Raw genomic sequence first — 17,719 nt, 5'->3', positions numbered from 1 at the left:
TAATGCTGGCCTCATAAAAAGAGTTTGGAAGTTTTCCTTCCATTTCTATTTTTTGGAACAGTTTCAGGAGAATAGGTATTAATTTTTCTTTAAATGTTTGGTAGAATTCCTCTGGGAATTCATGTGGCCCTGAGCTATTCACCCTCTGATAGTGCCTATTTTATCAACAGTCATGATACCTGATCTTGACTTTGTTTTGCTAAAGTCCTGTCCCTTAAAATTTTCTGTTGGGGTATGTGCAGACCTCGGACTCATCCTGAATTCTGGTACACCAAGCATTTACTGACAGAGACATCATTGGCCTTGAGACTGACATCAAGTTAATTTTAATACGACTGGTTTTGTTTTGCTGCATTTTTTGCCTTAATCTTTGTGCTGTGTTCAGATTGTGTAGTGTTAAATTATTTGGCAATGCTTACAGCTAGTAAAGCTAAGTATTTATCATGCCAAAGGAAACTGCGAGATGGAAGGCAACATCAGTCCTTTCCATTATGGGAGGTGACTGAACTTGGAAGACTTTTGATAACTGCTTCAATCTCCTTACTGGTTGCGGGTCTGTTCAGGTTTTTTATTTCTTCCTGGTTCAGCTCTGGTATTTTATAGGTCTCTAGGAATGCATCCATTTCTTCCAGATTTTCAAATTTGCTGGCGTATAGTTGCTCATAATATGTTCTTATAATTGTTTGTATTTCTTTGGTATTGGTTGTGATCTCTCCTCTTTAGTTCATGATTTTATTTATTTGCGTCCTTTCTCTTTTCTTTTTGATAAGTCTGGCCAGAGGCTTATCAATCTTATAAATTCTTTCCAAGAACCAGCTCCTAGTTTTGTTTATTTGTTCTGCTATTCTTTTGGTTTCTATTTCATTGATTTCTGCTCTGATCTTTATGATTTCTCTTCTCCTGCTGGGTTTAGGCTTTCTTTGCTGTTCTTTCTCCAGCTCCTTTAGGTATAAGGTTAGGCTGTGTACTTGAGACCTTTCTTATTTCTTGAGCAAGGATTGTATCGCTATATACTTTCCTCTCAGGACCGCCTTTGCTGTGTCCCAAAGATTTTGAATAGTTGTGTTTCATTTTCATTTGTTTCCATAAATCTTTTAAATTCTTCTTTAATTTCCTGGTTGAGCCATTTATTCTTTAGTAGGATGCTCTTTAGCCTCCATGTATTTGAGTTCTTTCTAGCTTTCCTCTTGTGACTGAATTCTAGCTTCAGAGCATTGTGGTCTGAAAATATGCAGGGAATGATCCCCAGTCTTTTGGTACCAGTTGAGACCTGATTTGTGACCCAGGTTGAGAATGTTCTGTGGGCACTAGAGAAGAATGTGTATTCTGTTGTTTGGGGGTAGAATGTTCTAAATGTATCTGTGATGTCCATCTGATCCAGTATGTCATTTAAAGCCTTATTTCCTTATTGATTTGCTAAGATGTTCTGTCCATTTCAGTAAGGGGAGTGTTAAAATCCCCTACTATTATTGTATTCCATGCTTTTTTGAGCCCAGCTAGCACCTTGATAATCATCATTCTGAACTCTAGTTCTGACATGTTACTAATGTCCATATTGATTAGAGCCCTAGCCATCGGTACTGCTTCTTACTCTTTTTTTTTTTTTTGGTTGTGGTTTTTCTACCTTGTCAATTTATCCAGATAAAAATAGATGAATGAGAGAACAAATACTAAAAGGGTAGCAATGACCCCAGAAAAATAAACACTAATCAAATCAGAAGAGACCCAAAACCTGGGGGAGAAAAGGGGGGGAAAAAGAAAAATATATATATTAATATTTTGTGTGTGTGTGTATGTGTGTGTGCGTGTGTGTGTATGTGTGTGTGCGTGTGTGTGTGTGTGTGTCTGGTGAATAGAACAGAACCACACACTTGATTTTGCATGTATTTTCGTCTGTTAGAGGAAACTACCTCCCAAATTTTAAAGAAGGAAAAACATATATATACAAAAAATAATGGTAAGCATGATGAAGGGATGGAATATGACTGTAAAGATGAAAATTATAGAAGATTCTCAAAAAGGAATTGAAAAGATAAGAAGTTGTTTGGAAGAGGAAAGAATGTGATCAGACTGGAGACTAGACTAAAGCTACATGCTAGATTTAGGGTATATTTTGATCTGTTAGAAGAAATTGTATCCCCAAATTTTAAAGAAAAAAAACCCCTATATGTATACAAAAAAATAAGGTTAAATACAGTGAAGGGATAAAATGTGACTATAACTATAAAAATTTTAAAAGATATTTAAAAAGGTATTGATAAGAAAAAATAGTTTAAAAATCATTAAAATAGGAAAGAGGAAAAATGTTTAAAAATAGATTAAGAAAAAAATAAAATTCAAAAAAATTTACTTTTGAAAGACTAAAGGATCATGGGGAAAAAAAGCCATGAATTCTATGCGTTGCTTTCCCCTAGCTCTGGAGTTCCATAATTCTCATTGATCCATGAACTTGGTCTTGGCTGGATATTCTTGCTGATCTTCTGAGGGGAAGGGCCTGTTGCAGTGATTCTCACATGTCTTTGCCTGAGGCGGAATTGCTCCACCGTTGTCAGGGACCAGGCTAAGTAATCTGTGCAGGTTAACTCTTGGGAGCTTTTGTTTCCTGAATATTTTTCATACTGCTTTGGAGGAGAAGAATAAAAATGGCGGCCTCCCAATCTCCAGCCCCGTAAGAGCCAACTGCTCAGCGCCCCATTTCTTTTCTTTTTTTTTTTTTTAAAGATTTTATTTATTTATTTGACAGAGAGAGATCACAAGCAGGCAGAGAGGCAGGCAGAGAGACAGGAGGAAGCAGGCTCCCCGCTGAGCAGAGAGCCCAATGCGGGACTCGATCCCAGGACTCTGAGACCATGACCTGAGCCGAAGGCAGTGGCCTAACCCACTGAGCCACCCAGGCGCCCAGGGCCCCATTTCTTAATGCACCCTCAGAGAAAAGCAGTCAATCCCTCCCATCTCCCTGGTCTCTGGCTGTGCTCTGAGCTCATCAGGCCTGTGACCAAGCGTTTATATCTCTGTCACATGGCCCCATTTGGAGTCTCCAAACCCAGCAGATTCCTGCAGTGCACTCCCGTGCCACTCCTCCCGGAGGAGGAAAGTAGGCAGGGGAGTGTGTCCGGATTTGCCACTTGTGGGGTCCCTGCTGGAAGAGCAGTGGCCTGACTGTGCCTTGGATCATGGTTTAAGGTAACCCAGAGCTGAGAGCCCCCTGCTCAGCTCTGTCTCTGCAGCTGGCTTCTCTGCTCTGATACATGGCAGCTCTGCCACACGCAGGCACCCCTGGTCTTTTTGTGTTCCTTAAGGTCCTGAGACCACACTGTCCCTGGGAGGGCTCTACCACCCGCTAAGCCTTGGGAGCAACTTCCCTCAGTGGAGCTGACTTCTAAAAGTTCCAATTTTGTGCTCCAGTGCTCTCTTACTTGCTGGGAGCAGGCCTCTCCCTCCGCAGTCTCTCTTCCCGCCTATCGTCTCAGATTCACTTTTCCGCATGTCCTACCTTCCAGAAAGTGGTTGCTTTTCTGATCCTAGAATTGCTGCTTTTTTTTTTTTCTGTCTCCTATTGAGTTTGTAGATGTTCAAAATGGTTTGATAACTATTGAGCTGAACTCCTGGGACCTGATGATATTTCGGTCTCCTACTCCTCCACCATCTTGCTCTTTCCTCACTCTTTTCTTTTTTGTTATCTTAGGGATTCTCTCTTTGACTTTGATTTTCAAAACTTTGGTCATAATGAATCTCGGTGTGGGTCTTTTTGAGTTCATCTTACTGGAGTTCCTTGAGCTTATTGGGTGTTTATATTCATGTCTTTTATCGAATCTGGGAAGTTTGGGGGCGTTATTTCTTAAAATATTCTCTCTGCCCCCTCTCTGTCCCTCCTTTCTGGACTCCTGCAATGTGCATGTTGATCTACTTGATGGCCCTTCAGCTCTTTTCCTTTCTGTCCCTCAAAGTCCATGATTTCCACTGTCCTGTCTTCCAAGTCCACTGGTTCTTTGTTCTACCTGCTCAATTCTGCCTTTGAATCCCTCTGGTGAATTTTTCATTACAGTTACTGTATATGTTCAGCTCCAGAATTTCTTTCTGCTTTTTTCAGGTTTCTATCTCTGTGTTGATATTTCATTTTGTTCACACATTGTTTTCTTGACTCTCTCCCCATCTTCTTTTGGTTCTTTGAGCATCTTCAAGACAATTATTTTAAGCTCTATTATACTGCTGTCAGTTGTTTTTCAGGAATGATTTCTGTTGATTTTTTTTTTTTTTTTGCTTTGAATGAACCATACTTTCTTGTTTCCTTGCATGTTTTGTGAATTTTTGCTAAAAACTGGACATTTGAATCTAATAATGTGGTAACTCTGGAAATCAGATTCTCCCCTTCCCCTTCCCCATAGCTTGCCGCTTTTTGACATTATTTTTGTTTATTGTTGATTGTCTTATATGTTGTTATTGTTGTTGCAGACTGTCTCTAGCTGAGGATCAGCCTGAGGTGTAATCAGGTCTTTTCTGAGCTACTTCCTAAGCATGTGCCCTCACTGTCTAATTTTCCCCCATACATGCAGTTGTTTTTGAATGTCCTAGTCTTTACTGTCTAGCTCCCAAAAGTGGAAAAAGAGAAAAATGAAGTGGAGGAGGGTGAAAAGAGCCCTGGCTCTCTAAATCTCTTGGAAATTACTTCAGCCAGAGGGGGAAGGGTTTGCAACAATGGAGGAAAGTACAAGAAACCAATGGCTACATCTTTGTGCCTCTGTGATGAGAAGCACCAATCAGTGGTCAGAACACAGATCCCTGATCTCTGGAGGACAGGGTGCTTTTTGCCTGCCCTAGTTCCTGTATGCTACTTCAGGAACACATGTGCAGCTGCCTGCCACATGACTGAGGGGTGGAGGATGGGTAGCCACTACTGTGCTAAGAGCTGAAATTGAAATTAACCATAATTTGCAGTCCAAGCCTTTCTCCTGAAAGTTGCAAGACTTTGATAAGAGTCCAGAGTGCCAAGATAGTCATCAGACACATTCTGCCAGTGGACTTATTGTCTACAAAGGGAGACAGATCCCTGATACTTATACTCTTCCTTCCTCCCAAAATCCTCTCTGTGAGTGAATTTTTATATAATGATTTACTGTTTAAATTGTATTTTCTTTCAACAATGAATTTTAGTTATATAAGGGAAAGCTTTAGGATATTGAGCTTTATTAGATTTGGAGAAGAATTACCAAACACCTACCATGGGTCTCAAGCAGATAATAAACAAACAATAACAACAAAAATTTAAAGGGTGGACAGGAAGAACAGGGAAGTCATGTTTCTTTGCTTTATCTGGAATTCTGTTACTTCACATTGACCACACATTCTAAGAGGGAGTCATGTTTGCTTTTTATTAGCAAAAAATCTAAAATAAGAGAAATAAATCAGTGCTTATTAAATGAGGTTCAATAGACAAAAATAATGTTTAAAACAAAGATGCAAATTTGTAATGAAAAGATTAGGAATCTAGGGGCGCCTGGGTGACTCAGTGGGTTAAATCCTCTGCCTTCGGCTCAGGTCATGATCCCAGGATGCTGGGATCAAGCCCCGCATCAGGCTCTCTGCTCAGCAGAGAGCAGGGAGCCCGCTTCCTCCTCTCTCTATGCCTGCCTCTCTGCCTACTTGTGATCTCTGTCTGTCAAATAAATAATAAATTAAAAAATCTTAAAAAAAAAGACTAGGAATCTACTGCTGTAGAACTTTTATGAATGTTAAGCAATTTTTCTAATGGTTCAAAATAATCAGTCATAGTATGCACATAAACAGTTACCTGCTACATATAATTTAAGATCTTTAAATGCCTGAGTAGTCATCAAAGATTGCAGAATTTTAGAACAAGAGAAGACTTTAGAGATTAGCTTTATTTGGTTGACTGACTTTGGGTTGGTAATTATTACTTTAGAAATTTAATTTCTTTTTTCTGATTCTGTGAAAATGAGTGTTACAGTGGAAAACATCTCAGTAAAAGTCAGACCAAATGATATTGGTTTGTGGCATAGTGGAATATTTTGATATTCTGTGTGTTCTCTTGAGATGGTGATAAAACTATCTGAGGGTCATTTAGTGTCCATCTGTTACTCTTTTAAAGAGTATTTCAGTTTAAAAAAGATTTTGAAAATTAGCTTTTGAACTCATGCACAGACTTTCTGAAAATGCACAGACTTTCTAGCCCATCAAAAGAAGCGTTAAACTCTGCAATATAAAATTTCCAGAAAAAGATGAGAGAGGAACTTTCAAACAGTAATCAATTTTTCCATAGGTAAAAGTGGCAGTGGTTTAATGAGAAAAATCAAAGTTAAATTTATTATATAGTCAATTAGAGTTTTAGATTTTCCACAGTACTTTTAGAATAAAGGCTATTAATTTTGTTTATTGCACTATAAATTAAAACACAACTATAAATGTATTTTTAATCATGAATAGCATGGATTTTTCATTGCCCAAATAAAGAGCATCAGACTTCTAAAACTGGTGTCACGGAAAGGAAGAGTTGTACAGAAAGTAAAAGAAAAAGTTCTAATGGTATTTTATTGGAACTATAAACACCTCCTCTAATGAAAATGCAAACGTGAAAGCACACACATGAACGTTCTATGTTGTTCTTTCAGCTTCTACAGATGACAGCGCAGCCGAGAAGAAAGGGGGCACCCTTCATGCTGGCCTCATTGTTGGAATTCTCATCCTGGTCCTCATTATAGTAGCAGCCATTCTCGTGACCGTCTATATGTATCACCATCCAACGTCAGCAGCCAGCATTTTCTTTATTGAGGTAAGTGTTGGGCATGACACATGAAATCCAAGCTGGTGGATGAACTCTGTGTATTTGCAAACACCACCTGTATTTAATATGCAGCACCTGACTTCTGCATTTTGCCGTCGCGAACAGACAGGTTTCACACATGTGTGCACACACAAGCATATTGATAGATTGCTTCCATGTGATAAGTTCCCTTATCTCAGGAGCTTTTAAAGAAATAAGCTAAGCTATCTTGCCTTTCGCAGATCTGAAGAAAAATAGAAACTATAATGTTTTTGTCCTGTTAGACCAGCTATTCAGCTGATCATAGGAAGAAATTCAGCAGGTACTGGAGGCTGCAGGACTTGGCTTGGATGTATTGATCAGTAAATACGAATTGAGTATTGGCTGGATTCATAATACAATATGGTGGACGTGCTGTCAACCATTTAGGAAAAATAGAGCTTTCACTACAAAATAATAGTAAGATGTAACAGGTATAACAAAAAGATAAGGGTATGTGCCATCACCATTTTGTGTAATGTGTGTATATTTATATGTTTATATATGAATGTGCATGCACATGTGGGCACACACGCACACTCAGCCACAGAGAGAGCACTGTGCTGAATTGGTGTTCTCTTTTCATGTACAAAATGTAGATTTAGTGCCAGTTCCCAAGAACAATCAGGGAGGAAGACCAGGAGCTGGCTAAAGGATCCAGAGCCAAGCCTTGATGTCCAAAAGGCCTGAAGTTAGGATGCTGGGAGGGCACTGGATAAAGTCCATTGTCCCATTCTATGCCCTGGTCAGTTGGAATTCCTGGGACCATCATGTGTGCAGCTTTCATTCCAACATCTTAATAGGGCTACTGCTCTTCCAACCCCAAAGAAATAGTAAAGTAATGGAGGAAATCTCCCCCCCCCCCTTAGAGTTTCAAAACTATAAATCTGAAATCTTTTCCAACTCATTGGGTGACGTACAGAAAGGTGGATTAGAATTTTGTTCACTTGTTGAATGAGAAATTACCATAAATTTTAAACTACAGAATTACCTTTGTTCCCTTTAAGAGGGAGAGATGAGAGCTAATCAATTAAATAATTGCTTAAAAGTCCTATATGGTTCTCAGCTGTCTGTAGACTAACATGCAGTCTCCTTAGGTTGGCATTCAAGGCCTTGGTGGTCTAGATCTTGTCGATCATTTTGATCTTTATCCCATACATCTTCCACCTGGAGATGACAATACCACCAAATTTCCCTTTTTACTTTACTCTATTCATGCTCCAAATTTTCCATGCCATCAAGACTTTGTTTATTCTGTTTCCTCTACCAACAAAGCCCTCTCTTGCCATCCCAGTTCTTGAATTCAGGATCTGAACACCTTCAAAGCCATGTGTCCCCTAAGCTTCCCTGAACCATCTCTGTCTGGATAGCTGGACATGATCTCTCTTCCTCCTCTGAAATTCTATCCATTATAATTCATCGATCTCTTTCTATGGCATTTACCTTTCTGTTTCACATTAGAATTAACTATGAACCTGATTCATTCCCCTCCTACTGACTTAAAAGTTCCTTAAGATTTGGATTAAACAACAGAGCTTCCTTCAAATAAGAGGTACTCTATCAATATTTTCTGGGGGAAAAAAAATCCTTTGAGATTTCGAGCTTCCATTAAAATTTCACATATGTATTCTGGAAATGGCATCCTCATTTAAAATCAAAATAATTGTGAAATTATCAAGCATTTCATTTAGTTGGAAAGCTGTTTTTTAAGTTTTGCCAAGTTGCTTCCTTTCATGGAAGAAAGTAGGAAACTTTCCTGGGTCATGAATGCATTCCTCAAATAGCTGACAAGTGACAAGCTGTAAGGCTTCAGTGACTAAGCAGACATCAGGCTGCTTCTATAACCCCTTACTTATTGAAGCCTTTAATGCACCATGCAGTCTATTTTCTGACACTGTAAAAATGAAGACACTGTGAAATATCTGATGGTGATGGACTTGGCCATTTGCACGGTGCAGAGGACCCAGTTCACATCAGTGCATAGCAATCCCTGTGGAAATACAACGTGAGACTGAAGAATAGTGAAAGTTTTTTTTTATTATTATTTTTGTGTTTGTTTCTTGTTTTTTGTGGTTTTGGGTTTTTTTTTTTTTTTTTTTTTTTTGGCATTCATCTTAGAGATAGCTTTGTTCTGTGCTCTCATAACACAAAGGAAGAGACTGATGCTCAGAGTGGTGGAATGGTTTCTCCAAGGTCAAAGAGCCACAGTTGTAGAAAGATTTCTCTTATCTTTCTACACTCAAGTAAACAGAATCGTTCTGCAGGTTCCTGAGCTTTTCTTCCCTTTGCCTTTTTCCTTCCCATTGGTTGACAGCCAATTTCTACATAAATCACTTCCTCCTTGACACCCTGCTTGCTATCCCTGTGTAGCTCACAGTGGCTGGTCAGCAGGTGATTTTTGAAGATGAGAATCTTAGCTTTATTATTATTAAAGCTGACCCATGTTGACAAATTCAAAACACAGACCCACCGTGACTTCACAGTAACTGACATGCTAGACCCAGGAATTTGAAGGTTTTGAATTACTAGTTAAATTAGAGTCATTGGTGCATAAAAAGATTGAATTTACCAATATTATGTAAATTGCTTTTCATGTGCCTCATTATACTGCTGTCTGCTTTTTAAATGAAATTGATGTGCTTTCTCCCATTATGAAAAGAATACCTGCTCATTATAGAAAATTTGCAGAAATGTGAAGAAGAAAAAGTAGAGTCATCTTTATAGGGCCAACATGTGGAAACAATCACTATTACTATTTTAGTTTATTTTCTACTGGAATTTTTGTATGCAGAATTTGATGTTTGCCCAGTTAGTTAACTGTGATTTCACCAAAATGCAAACTGTTATTTTTTTAAAATAACATTTTTTCATTTGTAAACATCATTTTGATGGCTGTATACTATTCCATTCAGTGTTTTGTCAGTAGCTTTTATTGATTGCCTCTTATGCTGTCAGGTGGTATTCAGAAAGTACTAACATTTCCTAGAAGTAGAAAAGAGCCTTACTTGACTATATATTAGGTTCCTATTGCTGCTGTAACAAATTACCACAAACCTAGGAGCTTAAAACAATACATACTTATTATCTTACAGGTTTAAAGGTCAGAAGTCCAGATTTAGTCTCACTGGTGTAATTAGTCTCACTGGAGGTCAGAAGTATAGAATTAGACAAGGTGTCAGCAAGCCTGGTTCCTTCTAGAGATTTCAGGAGAAGTTGTTTACTGTTTTCAGCTGCTAGAGGTTGCATGAATTCCTTGACTCCTGGCCCTTCTAATGATCCCAAACTTTGCTTCTGCCATCATATCTACTAACAACTCTAAATCCCTTTGCCTCCTTCTTGCAAGACCCCTTGTGATTACATTGGGCTCATTTGGACAATCCAGGATAATCTTCCCATCTCAAACTCCTTAATTTAATCCCATCTACAAAGTTCATTTTCCTGTAGAAGGTAGCATTGGCAGATTTTAGCTATTCGGACACAAATATCTTTGGAAAGTTATCATTCTGCCAACCACAAACTGCATCAAATGTGAGATGCATTACACTCTACCCATTACACTGTGACAGGCCCTTGACCATAATACACATTCCATTTTTGTGATATTAAAATGTTACCCAGTGTGTATCTTGTGTGTTTTTCATAATGAAATTAAGATTGCATCGAATGCTTATAGGACTTAGTTCCTGTGCTACACTGTATATACTGTGATGAAATGTAATGACTTTGCCCTTGAGTGGATAGACCAGAGTTTATGCAACCAATCTCATATTATGGAGCATTGGGGCTCTTCCTTTTTCTTGTTGTTGTTACTTTTGCTATTATAGTTAGCCCTGTTATGACAGTAATGATGGTAATAATGAACACTTAATGAACTCACCTAGTGGAAGTGATTTATACTTACTACCTCATTTAATCCTCACAAAGACTCTAGGATAAATAGAGATTATCTTTTTATTTCATATCATAGATGATGAAACTTGCTTAACATCATGAATTTAGCCTAGTGGTGGAGTCAGAATTTGAGCCCTGGCTCTCCAGAGACCATATCCTCAACCACTGGGCCATGCTGCCTCTCTGTGTGTGGAGAGCTTTCCTCAGGTGCTGTGTAAAAATATAGAAGGATATAGATTATGTCCTTAGAATAGATTCTTAAAAGTAAAGTCAAAAGAAGGCAATAAGCCATTTAATGGCACTGAAATATTGCCAAAGATCATTGTCTGGATTTGTAACCAATTTGTGTAGCTGTTGTTGCTCTCGTCTCCTTTTAGTGAAGGGAATGACAATGGCTGTTATCTGTGTTTTGTTCTTGCAGAAGATATATACCAGTTATTGTGCATTTTATGGACACAAACCCTCTCCCTCATACAAAGTACTTAAATGGGCTTTATCCTTTTTTAATTTAATTTTATTTATTTATTGAGAGAGAGAGAGAGAGAGCACATGAGGAGAGGGGCAGAGGGAGAGGAAAAAAAGCAGACTCCTCGCTAAGGGAAGAGTGTCAGGGAGCCTGACATGGAGCTCCATCCCAGGACCCTGGAATCATGACCTGATCCAAGAGCAGATGCTTAACTGATGGAGCCACCCAGGTGCCCCTGGGCTTTAGCCTTTAAACTTCATATTTAATAGTGGAAAAAATGGGATAAAATGGGAATTAAAATCTAGATATACATCCTTGTATGGAATACTAAGTGAATGTGACAAAAGGCAATAAAATAACTAAAATGAAGGGAAAACTAGACGAAAGTCAAGAAGTCCTTGTGATAAAGCAGGTCAGCACCTTGTATATTGTGCAATTAAACAATTAAATTGTTCATATCCTATGTCGTCACATATGGGGTCATGTGTAAGAGTTTCATTCTCCTAAGACATTCAGTCTTTACTCAGTCTGGCAGACTAGTCTATTTTTCCTGAACTTATCTTCTATTCCTCCATCATCCTCTTCACATTTTATGCTGAATATTTTCTTTAACTTTTTACTAGATGACTTTCATTTTGTGTTTACCTGACTTTTCTCACTAAGTTTCAAAAAGACAGACACCTGATTTTGACCAAAACCCATCATATGAAACAAGAATGACTAATGTACTTTAAAATCTTTTTTTAAAAATTAAGTTTATTATCTTGAAACAAAATAGCAGAGAACAAATATTCAAATAATCATATGCACCTTAATTTTTAATAGATTTTAATAAAACTACTGTCTCTTTGGAAGAATTAAATATGCCTTAGATTCTACATTAGTGTTTGCTGAACATTTCTAGGCATAGATTCTGTGATTTATAATAAATTTCATTGTTGCATGAATATGGGTTACAGAAATAAATGTTTACACTGTTACTTAAACATATCACAATTTAAGATTTTTAACTAAGATGCATAAAATAAATCTAGCTGAAGGTCAAGAAAATAATATTCTACAGTAGAAATCACATGAAAAAGAATCCCCACGAAAGAATTCTGTGTGAACTATAAACAAATTGCTTTAGACGAGTAATCTTTTTTTTTTTTAAGATTTTATTTATTTATTTGACAGACAGAGATCACAGGTAGGCAGAGAGGCAGGCAGAGGGAGGAAGGGAGAGAGAGGAAGGGAAGCAGGCTCCCTGCTGAGCAGAGAGCCCGATGCGGGGCTTGATCCCAGGACCCTGGGATCATGACCTGAGCCGAAGGCAGAGGCTATAACCCACTGAGCCACCCAGGCGCCCCTAGATGAGTAATCTTAATGAAAGAATTTACGTTTAATACTGCCCTTGATTTTTCTTAGTCTTTTAAACAATGGCTAATATTTAGACATTTATGTCCAGATTTGATTGTTCTCTATTAATAAAAATGAAGATAAATGAATAAGACCCTAATGATAAAGGTGACCGATCTTGGAAAGTAGATTCTATGAGTAAAATATTGAAGTTTTTTTTGTAAAGCAAAAACTAAGAATACTACATCATGCTGCTGATGCTGTAAAGTACTACTGAACACACCCTCATGGATAAAGCAATCTGAACAAAGGGCTCATTTAAAGATGATAGGTAAGAAAGCAAAAATTATAGGCACAATGCCTCTCACGAGGATGCTAAGATAATGCAGAGCAATGAGGCTTACCTTTATATAGAACATAATTCTTATCCTGAGGATTAGAGAAAAGAAGGGTATAGAGCTGAGCTGTCAGTGTGGTAGCCACTAGCCTTAATTAAGTGGCAATTGAGCACTTGAAATGTGTCTGGGGCGCTTGGGTGGCTCAGTGGGTTAAAGCCTCTGCCTTCGGCCCAGGTCATGATCCCAGGGTCCTGGGATCGAGCCCCACATCAGGCTCTCAGCTCAGCAGGGAGCCTGCCTCCCCCTCTCTCTGTCCCTGCCTCTCTGCCTACTTGTGATTTCTATCTGTCAAATAAATAAATAAAATCTTAAAAAAAAAAAAAAGAAAAAGAAAAAAAACGTGACTAGTTTGGACTGAGGTGCATATAAAATACCCACCAGATTGGAAGTTTACGCGAAAAGAATGTATAGGAGCTCATTAATAATTTCTATATTAATTACATGTTAAAATGAAAATATCTTGGGGATATTGGGTTAACTAAAATATATTATTAAAATTGACTTGGGAGGCGGTCCAAGATAGCAGCACAGGAGGATCCTGAACTCACCTCCTCCCACGGACACCCTGAACCTGTAGAACAATTCTTTATGAAAAAGACCTGGAAAACTGGGGAACAGCTCCTTCACAACAAATTATAAAAGCACCATATGGAGACAGGTAGACACGGAAAGCCATGCTTACTAAAAGCCCCACCCCCAACATGGCAACTTACGGTCAGAAGAGATCTCACAAATCCAGAACTTCTTTAGGAGCTAGGGATTTCTGCCCCGTATCAGGCACCCTAACCCTTGAGACCTGCACCATAAAGATGAATTCCTAAAACATCTGTCTTTGAAAACCAATGGGGCTGCCATCCAGGAGACCTAAAAGTCTATAGGGAACTAACATACTGATCTTAAAAGGCTCACACACAGACTCATCACTCCAGGGCCCATCACAGAAGCAGCAATTTGAAACTATATGTGAAGGAGATTCATTTGCCCACCTGAAAGCATTGAAGGAGCTTTTGGGACTCTCTCCAGAAATGGTAGTGCTGGTAAGCACCATTTTTGCACTCTCTCAATACCTTGTAGGTGCCAGTAGGGGCACACAGTCCCTGCACTGCCTCACTCCCCTTCAAAAGCCAGCAGGCATGCCCTAGCCCCTCCCACTGCCTTGCTAAAGCCAGTGGGCATCCCCAAGCCCTACACTTTCTTGCTGCCCCACTAAAGCCAGTAGGCATGCCCGACACTTGCACTCTCCCACAAAGACTCAATAAATGACTGGAAAAATCATGAGTATGTGAAGATTAAACAACATCTACTGAAAAACCAAAGGGGCAGTGGAGAAATTAAAAAAAAAAAAAATTGAGACAAATGAAAATGGAAATACAACATACTAAAATCTATGGGATGCAGCAAAGCAGTTCTAAGAGGGAATTCTAAGTTCATAGTAAAACAAGCCTAACTCAAAAAAAACAAGAAAAATCTCAAATAAACAGAGCACCTTTACACCTAAAGGAACTAGAAAAAGAAAAACCAACAGAGCCTAAAGTTAGCAGAATGGAAAAAATAACAACAGCACAAATATGAAGTAGAGACTAAAAAGACAGAAGAAAAGATCAATAAGCTGGTACTTTGAAAAGATAAATAGATTTGACAAACCTTTAGCTAGACTTACCAAGAGAGCTCAAATAAATCAGAAATAAAAGAGGAGAAGTTACAACTGATACCACAGAAATAAAAGGGATGATAAGACACTACTATGAACAATTATACACCAGCTTAGAAGCATGGGTAAATCCCTAGAAGCATACAATCCTCAAAGACTGGATAATGAAGAAATACATACACAATCTGAATAGACTAATTAATTCCTAGTTAAGAAGATTGAATCAGTAATCAAAAATCTTACTACAAACCAAATTTCAGGTTAAGACAATTTCACTGGTAAATTCTACTAAATATTTTAAGAAGACTTAATACATATCCTTCTTAAACTCTTGCAAAAAATTAAAGAGGGAATGCTTCCAAACACATTTACAAAGCTAGGATTACCGTGATACCAGAAGCAGACAAAGACACCACAAAAAAGGAAAATCCTGGGCCAATACTCCAGTGAATATTGGTGCAAAAAATCCTCAACAACATATTAGCAAACCAAATTCAACAATACATTAAAGCAATCATACACCATGATGAGGTAGAATTTGTTCCAGAGATATAACGATGGTTCAGCATTTGCAAATCAATCAACATTATACACCACATTAAACAAAATGAGGGAAAAGATCATACAATCTCAAGAGATGCAGAAAATGTATTTGACCAAATTCAACATCTGTTTATGATAAAAACTCTCCAAAAAAAGTGGCTATAAAGGGAACATACTTCAACATAATAAAGGCCATATATGATAAGCCCATAGTTAACATCATATTCAACATGGAAAGCTAAAAGCTTTTCATCAAAGACCAGGAACAAGAGAAGGATGCCCATTCTTGCCACATTTATTCAATATAGTATCAAAAATCCTAGCCAGAGCAATTAGACAAGAAAAAGAAATAAGAGGGATACATATTGGAAAGAAAGAAGTAAAATGGTCACTAGTTGTGGATGACATGATCTTATACATAGAAAACCCTAAAGATTCCACCAAAAAACTGTTAGAATAAACAAATTCAGTAAAGTTGTAGGATAAATAATCAGTACACAAATATATGTTGTGCTTGTATACACTAACTGCAAACTCTCAGAAAAGGAAATTAAGAAGACAATTCCATTTACAATTGCATCAAAAATAATAAAATTCCTAAGAAAAAAATTAACCAATGAGATGAAATACCTATATGCTAATGATATAAGATACTGATGAAAAAATTAAAGACACAAATAAATGGATAAATACTCTGCACTCATGGATTAAGAGAATAAATTATAGTAAAAAGTCCATATCACTCAAAACAATCTAGAGATTCAATGCAATCCCTATGCAATGTCAATTCTCCAGCATTTTTTTACAGAAATAAAACAAACAATCCCAAAATTCGTATGGAATAGCAAAAGACCCTGAATAGTGAAAACAATCTTGAGAGAAAACAACAAAGCTGAAGGCATCATGTTCCTGGTTTGAAATAATGATATTACATAGCTATAGCAATCAAACTATTGATATAAAAACAGACACTGATGGAATAGAACAGAGAGCCCAGAAAAATTAAACTCATGCATATGTAGTCAATTAGTTTACATCGAAAGAGGCAAAAATACACAATAGTGAAAGGACAGTCTCTTCAGTAAGTGGTATTGAGAAAACTGGACACCCACATACAAAAGAATGAAACTAGACTGCTATCTTACGATACACAAAAAATTAACTCAAAATACGGACTTGAATGTAAGACCTAAAACCAAAGAACTTCTAGAAGAAGACAGATGGTAAGCTCCTTGACATCAGTTGTGGTGATGATTTTTTGAAGCTGACCGCAAAAACAAAGGCAATAAAAGCAAAAATAAACAAGTGAAACTACAACAAACTAAAAAGCAGAAGTACACCAAAGGAAGCCATCAACAAAATGAAAAGACAACCTATTGTGAGTGGGAGAAAATATTTACAGATCATATATCCACTAAGGGGTTAATATCCAAAATATATAAAGAGCTCATATACTTCAGTAGCAAAACAAAAACAAATAGTCTGATTAATAGTGAATAGGCATTTTCCCAAAGAAACCATGTAGATAACCAAGAGGCACAGGAAAAGATGCTCATCGTCACTAATTAGGGAACCATGAGTTATCAACTCATACTTGTCAGAATGGCTACTATCAAAAAGACAAGAAATAACAGATATTGGCCAGGATGTGGAAAAAAGAGGCCACTTGTGTGCTGTTGCTGGGAATGTAAATTGGTGCAGCCACTGTGCAAAATAATATGGAGTTTCCTCAAAAAAATTTTCCTCAAAAAATTAAATTGAAATACCATATTATCTAGCAATTCTGCTTCTGGGTATTTATCCAAAGAAAATGAAAATACTCATTTGAAAAGATACACACATCCCTACATTCATTGCAGCATCATTTCTAATAACCAAGATATGGAAATAGGTTAACCTAAGAGTCCACTGAGGAATGAATAGATAAGGAGGAATTTTGTGTGTGTGTGTATGTATGTATGTATGTATGTATGTATGTATGTATGTATATACACATATACATATATATGCACAATAGAATACTACTCAACTATAAAAAAAGATTAAAATCTTGCCATTTGTGATAACATGGTTGGACCTTGAGGTATTAGGCTAAGTGAAATAGATCAGACAGAGAAAGACAAATTTCCATAGGATTTCACTTATATGTAGAATACAAAAAACAAAATAAATGAACAAACAAAACTCATAGATACAGAGGACAGAAAGGTAGTTGCCAGAGGGGAGGGAAGTTGAGAAGTGGATGAAATGGGTGAAGGGGGTCAAAAGATACAAACTTCCAGTTGGAAAAATAAATAAGTCATGAGGATATAATGTACAGCAGGGTGAGTATAGTCAGTAATATTGTCATGTATATTTGAAAATTCCAGAAGAGTAAATCTTAAAAGTTATTATGACAAGAGTTAAAATTTTGTAACTTTGTATGGTTTCAAATAGTAACTAGACTTACTATGATCATTTAACAATAAATACAAATATTGAATCATTATGTAATACACTTCAAACTAATACAACATTATTTGTCATTTATACCTCAATTAAAATTAATTTCACTTAGTTTTACTTTTTAATGTGGCTACAAATAGTTCTAACATTATGTATGGGGCGAACAGTAT

General features: G+C 37.3%; 1 protein-coding gene across 2 annotated transcripts in view; it reads left to right on the top strand.

Moving 5' to 3' along the window:
- The window catches only part of PLXDC2 (plexin domain containing 2), a 489,244-nt gene that overhangs the window by 422,271 nt on the left and 49,254 nt on the right, over positions 1–17,719 (top strand). For both annotated transcript variants that reach the window (XM_047740347.1, XM_047740346.1), the window contains one exon: positions 6,627–6,787. In XM_047740347.1, coding sequence (XP_047596303.1) covers positions 6,627–6,787 — 161 coding nt within the window. The remainder of the gene's footprint in view (positions 1–6,626; positions 6,788–17,719) is intronic.

This window comes from Lutra lutra, chromosome 8 (assembly GCF_902655055.1).
Source record: "Lutra lutra chromosome 8, mLutLut1.2, whole genome shotgun sequence".
In the NCBI taxonomy this organism is placed as follows: Eukaryota; Metazoa; Chordata; class Mammalia; order Carnivora; family Mustelidae; genus Lutra; species Lutra lutra.
Note: the sequence above shows the minus strand (reverse complement) of the source record. Positions and strands in the feature narration are given on the sequence as shown.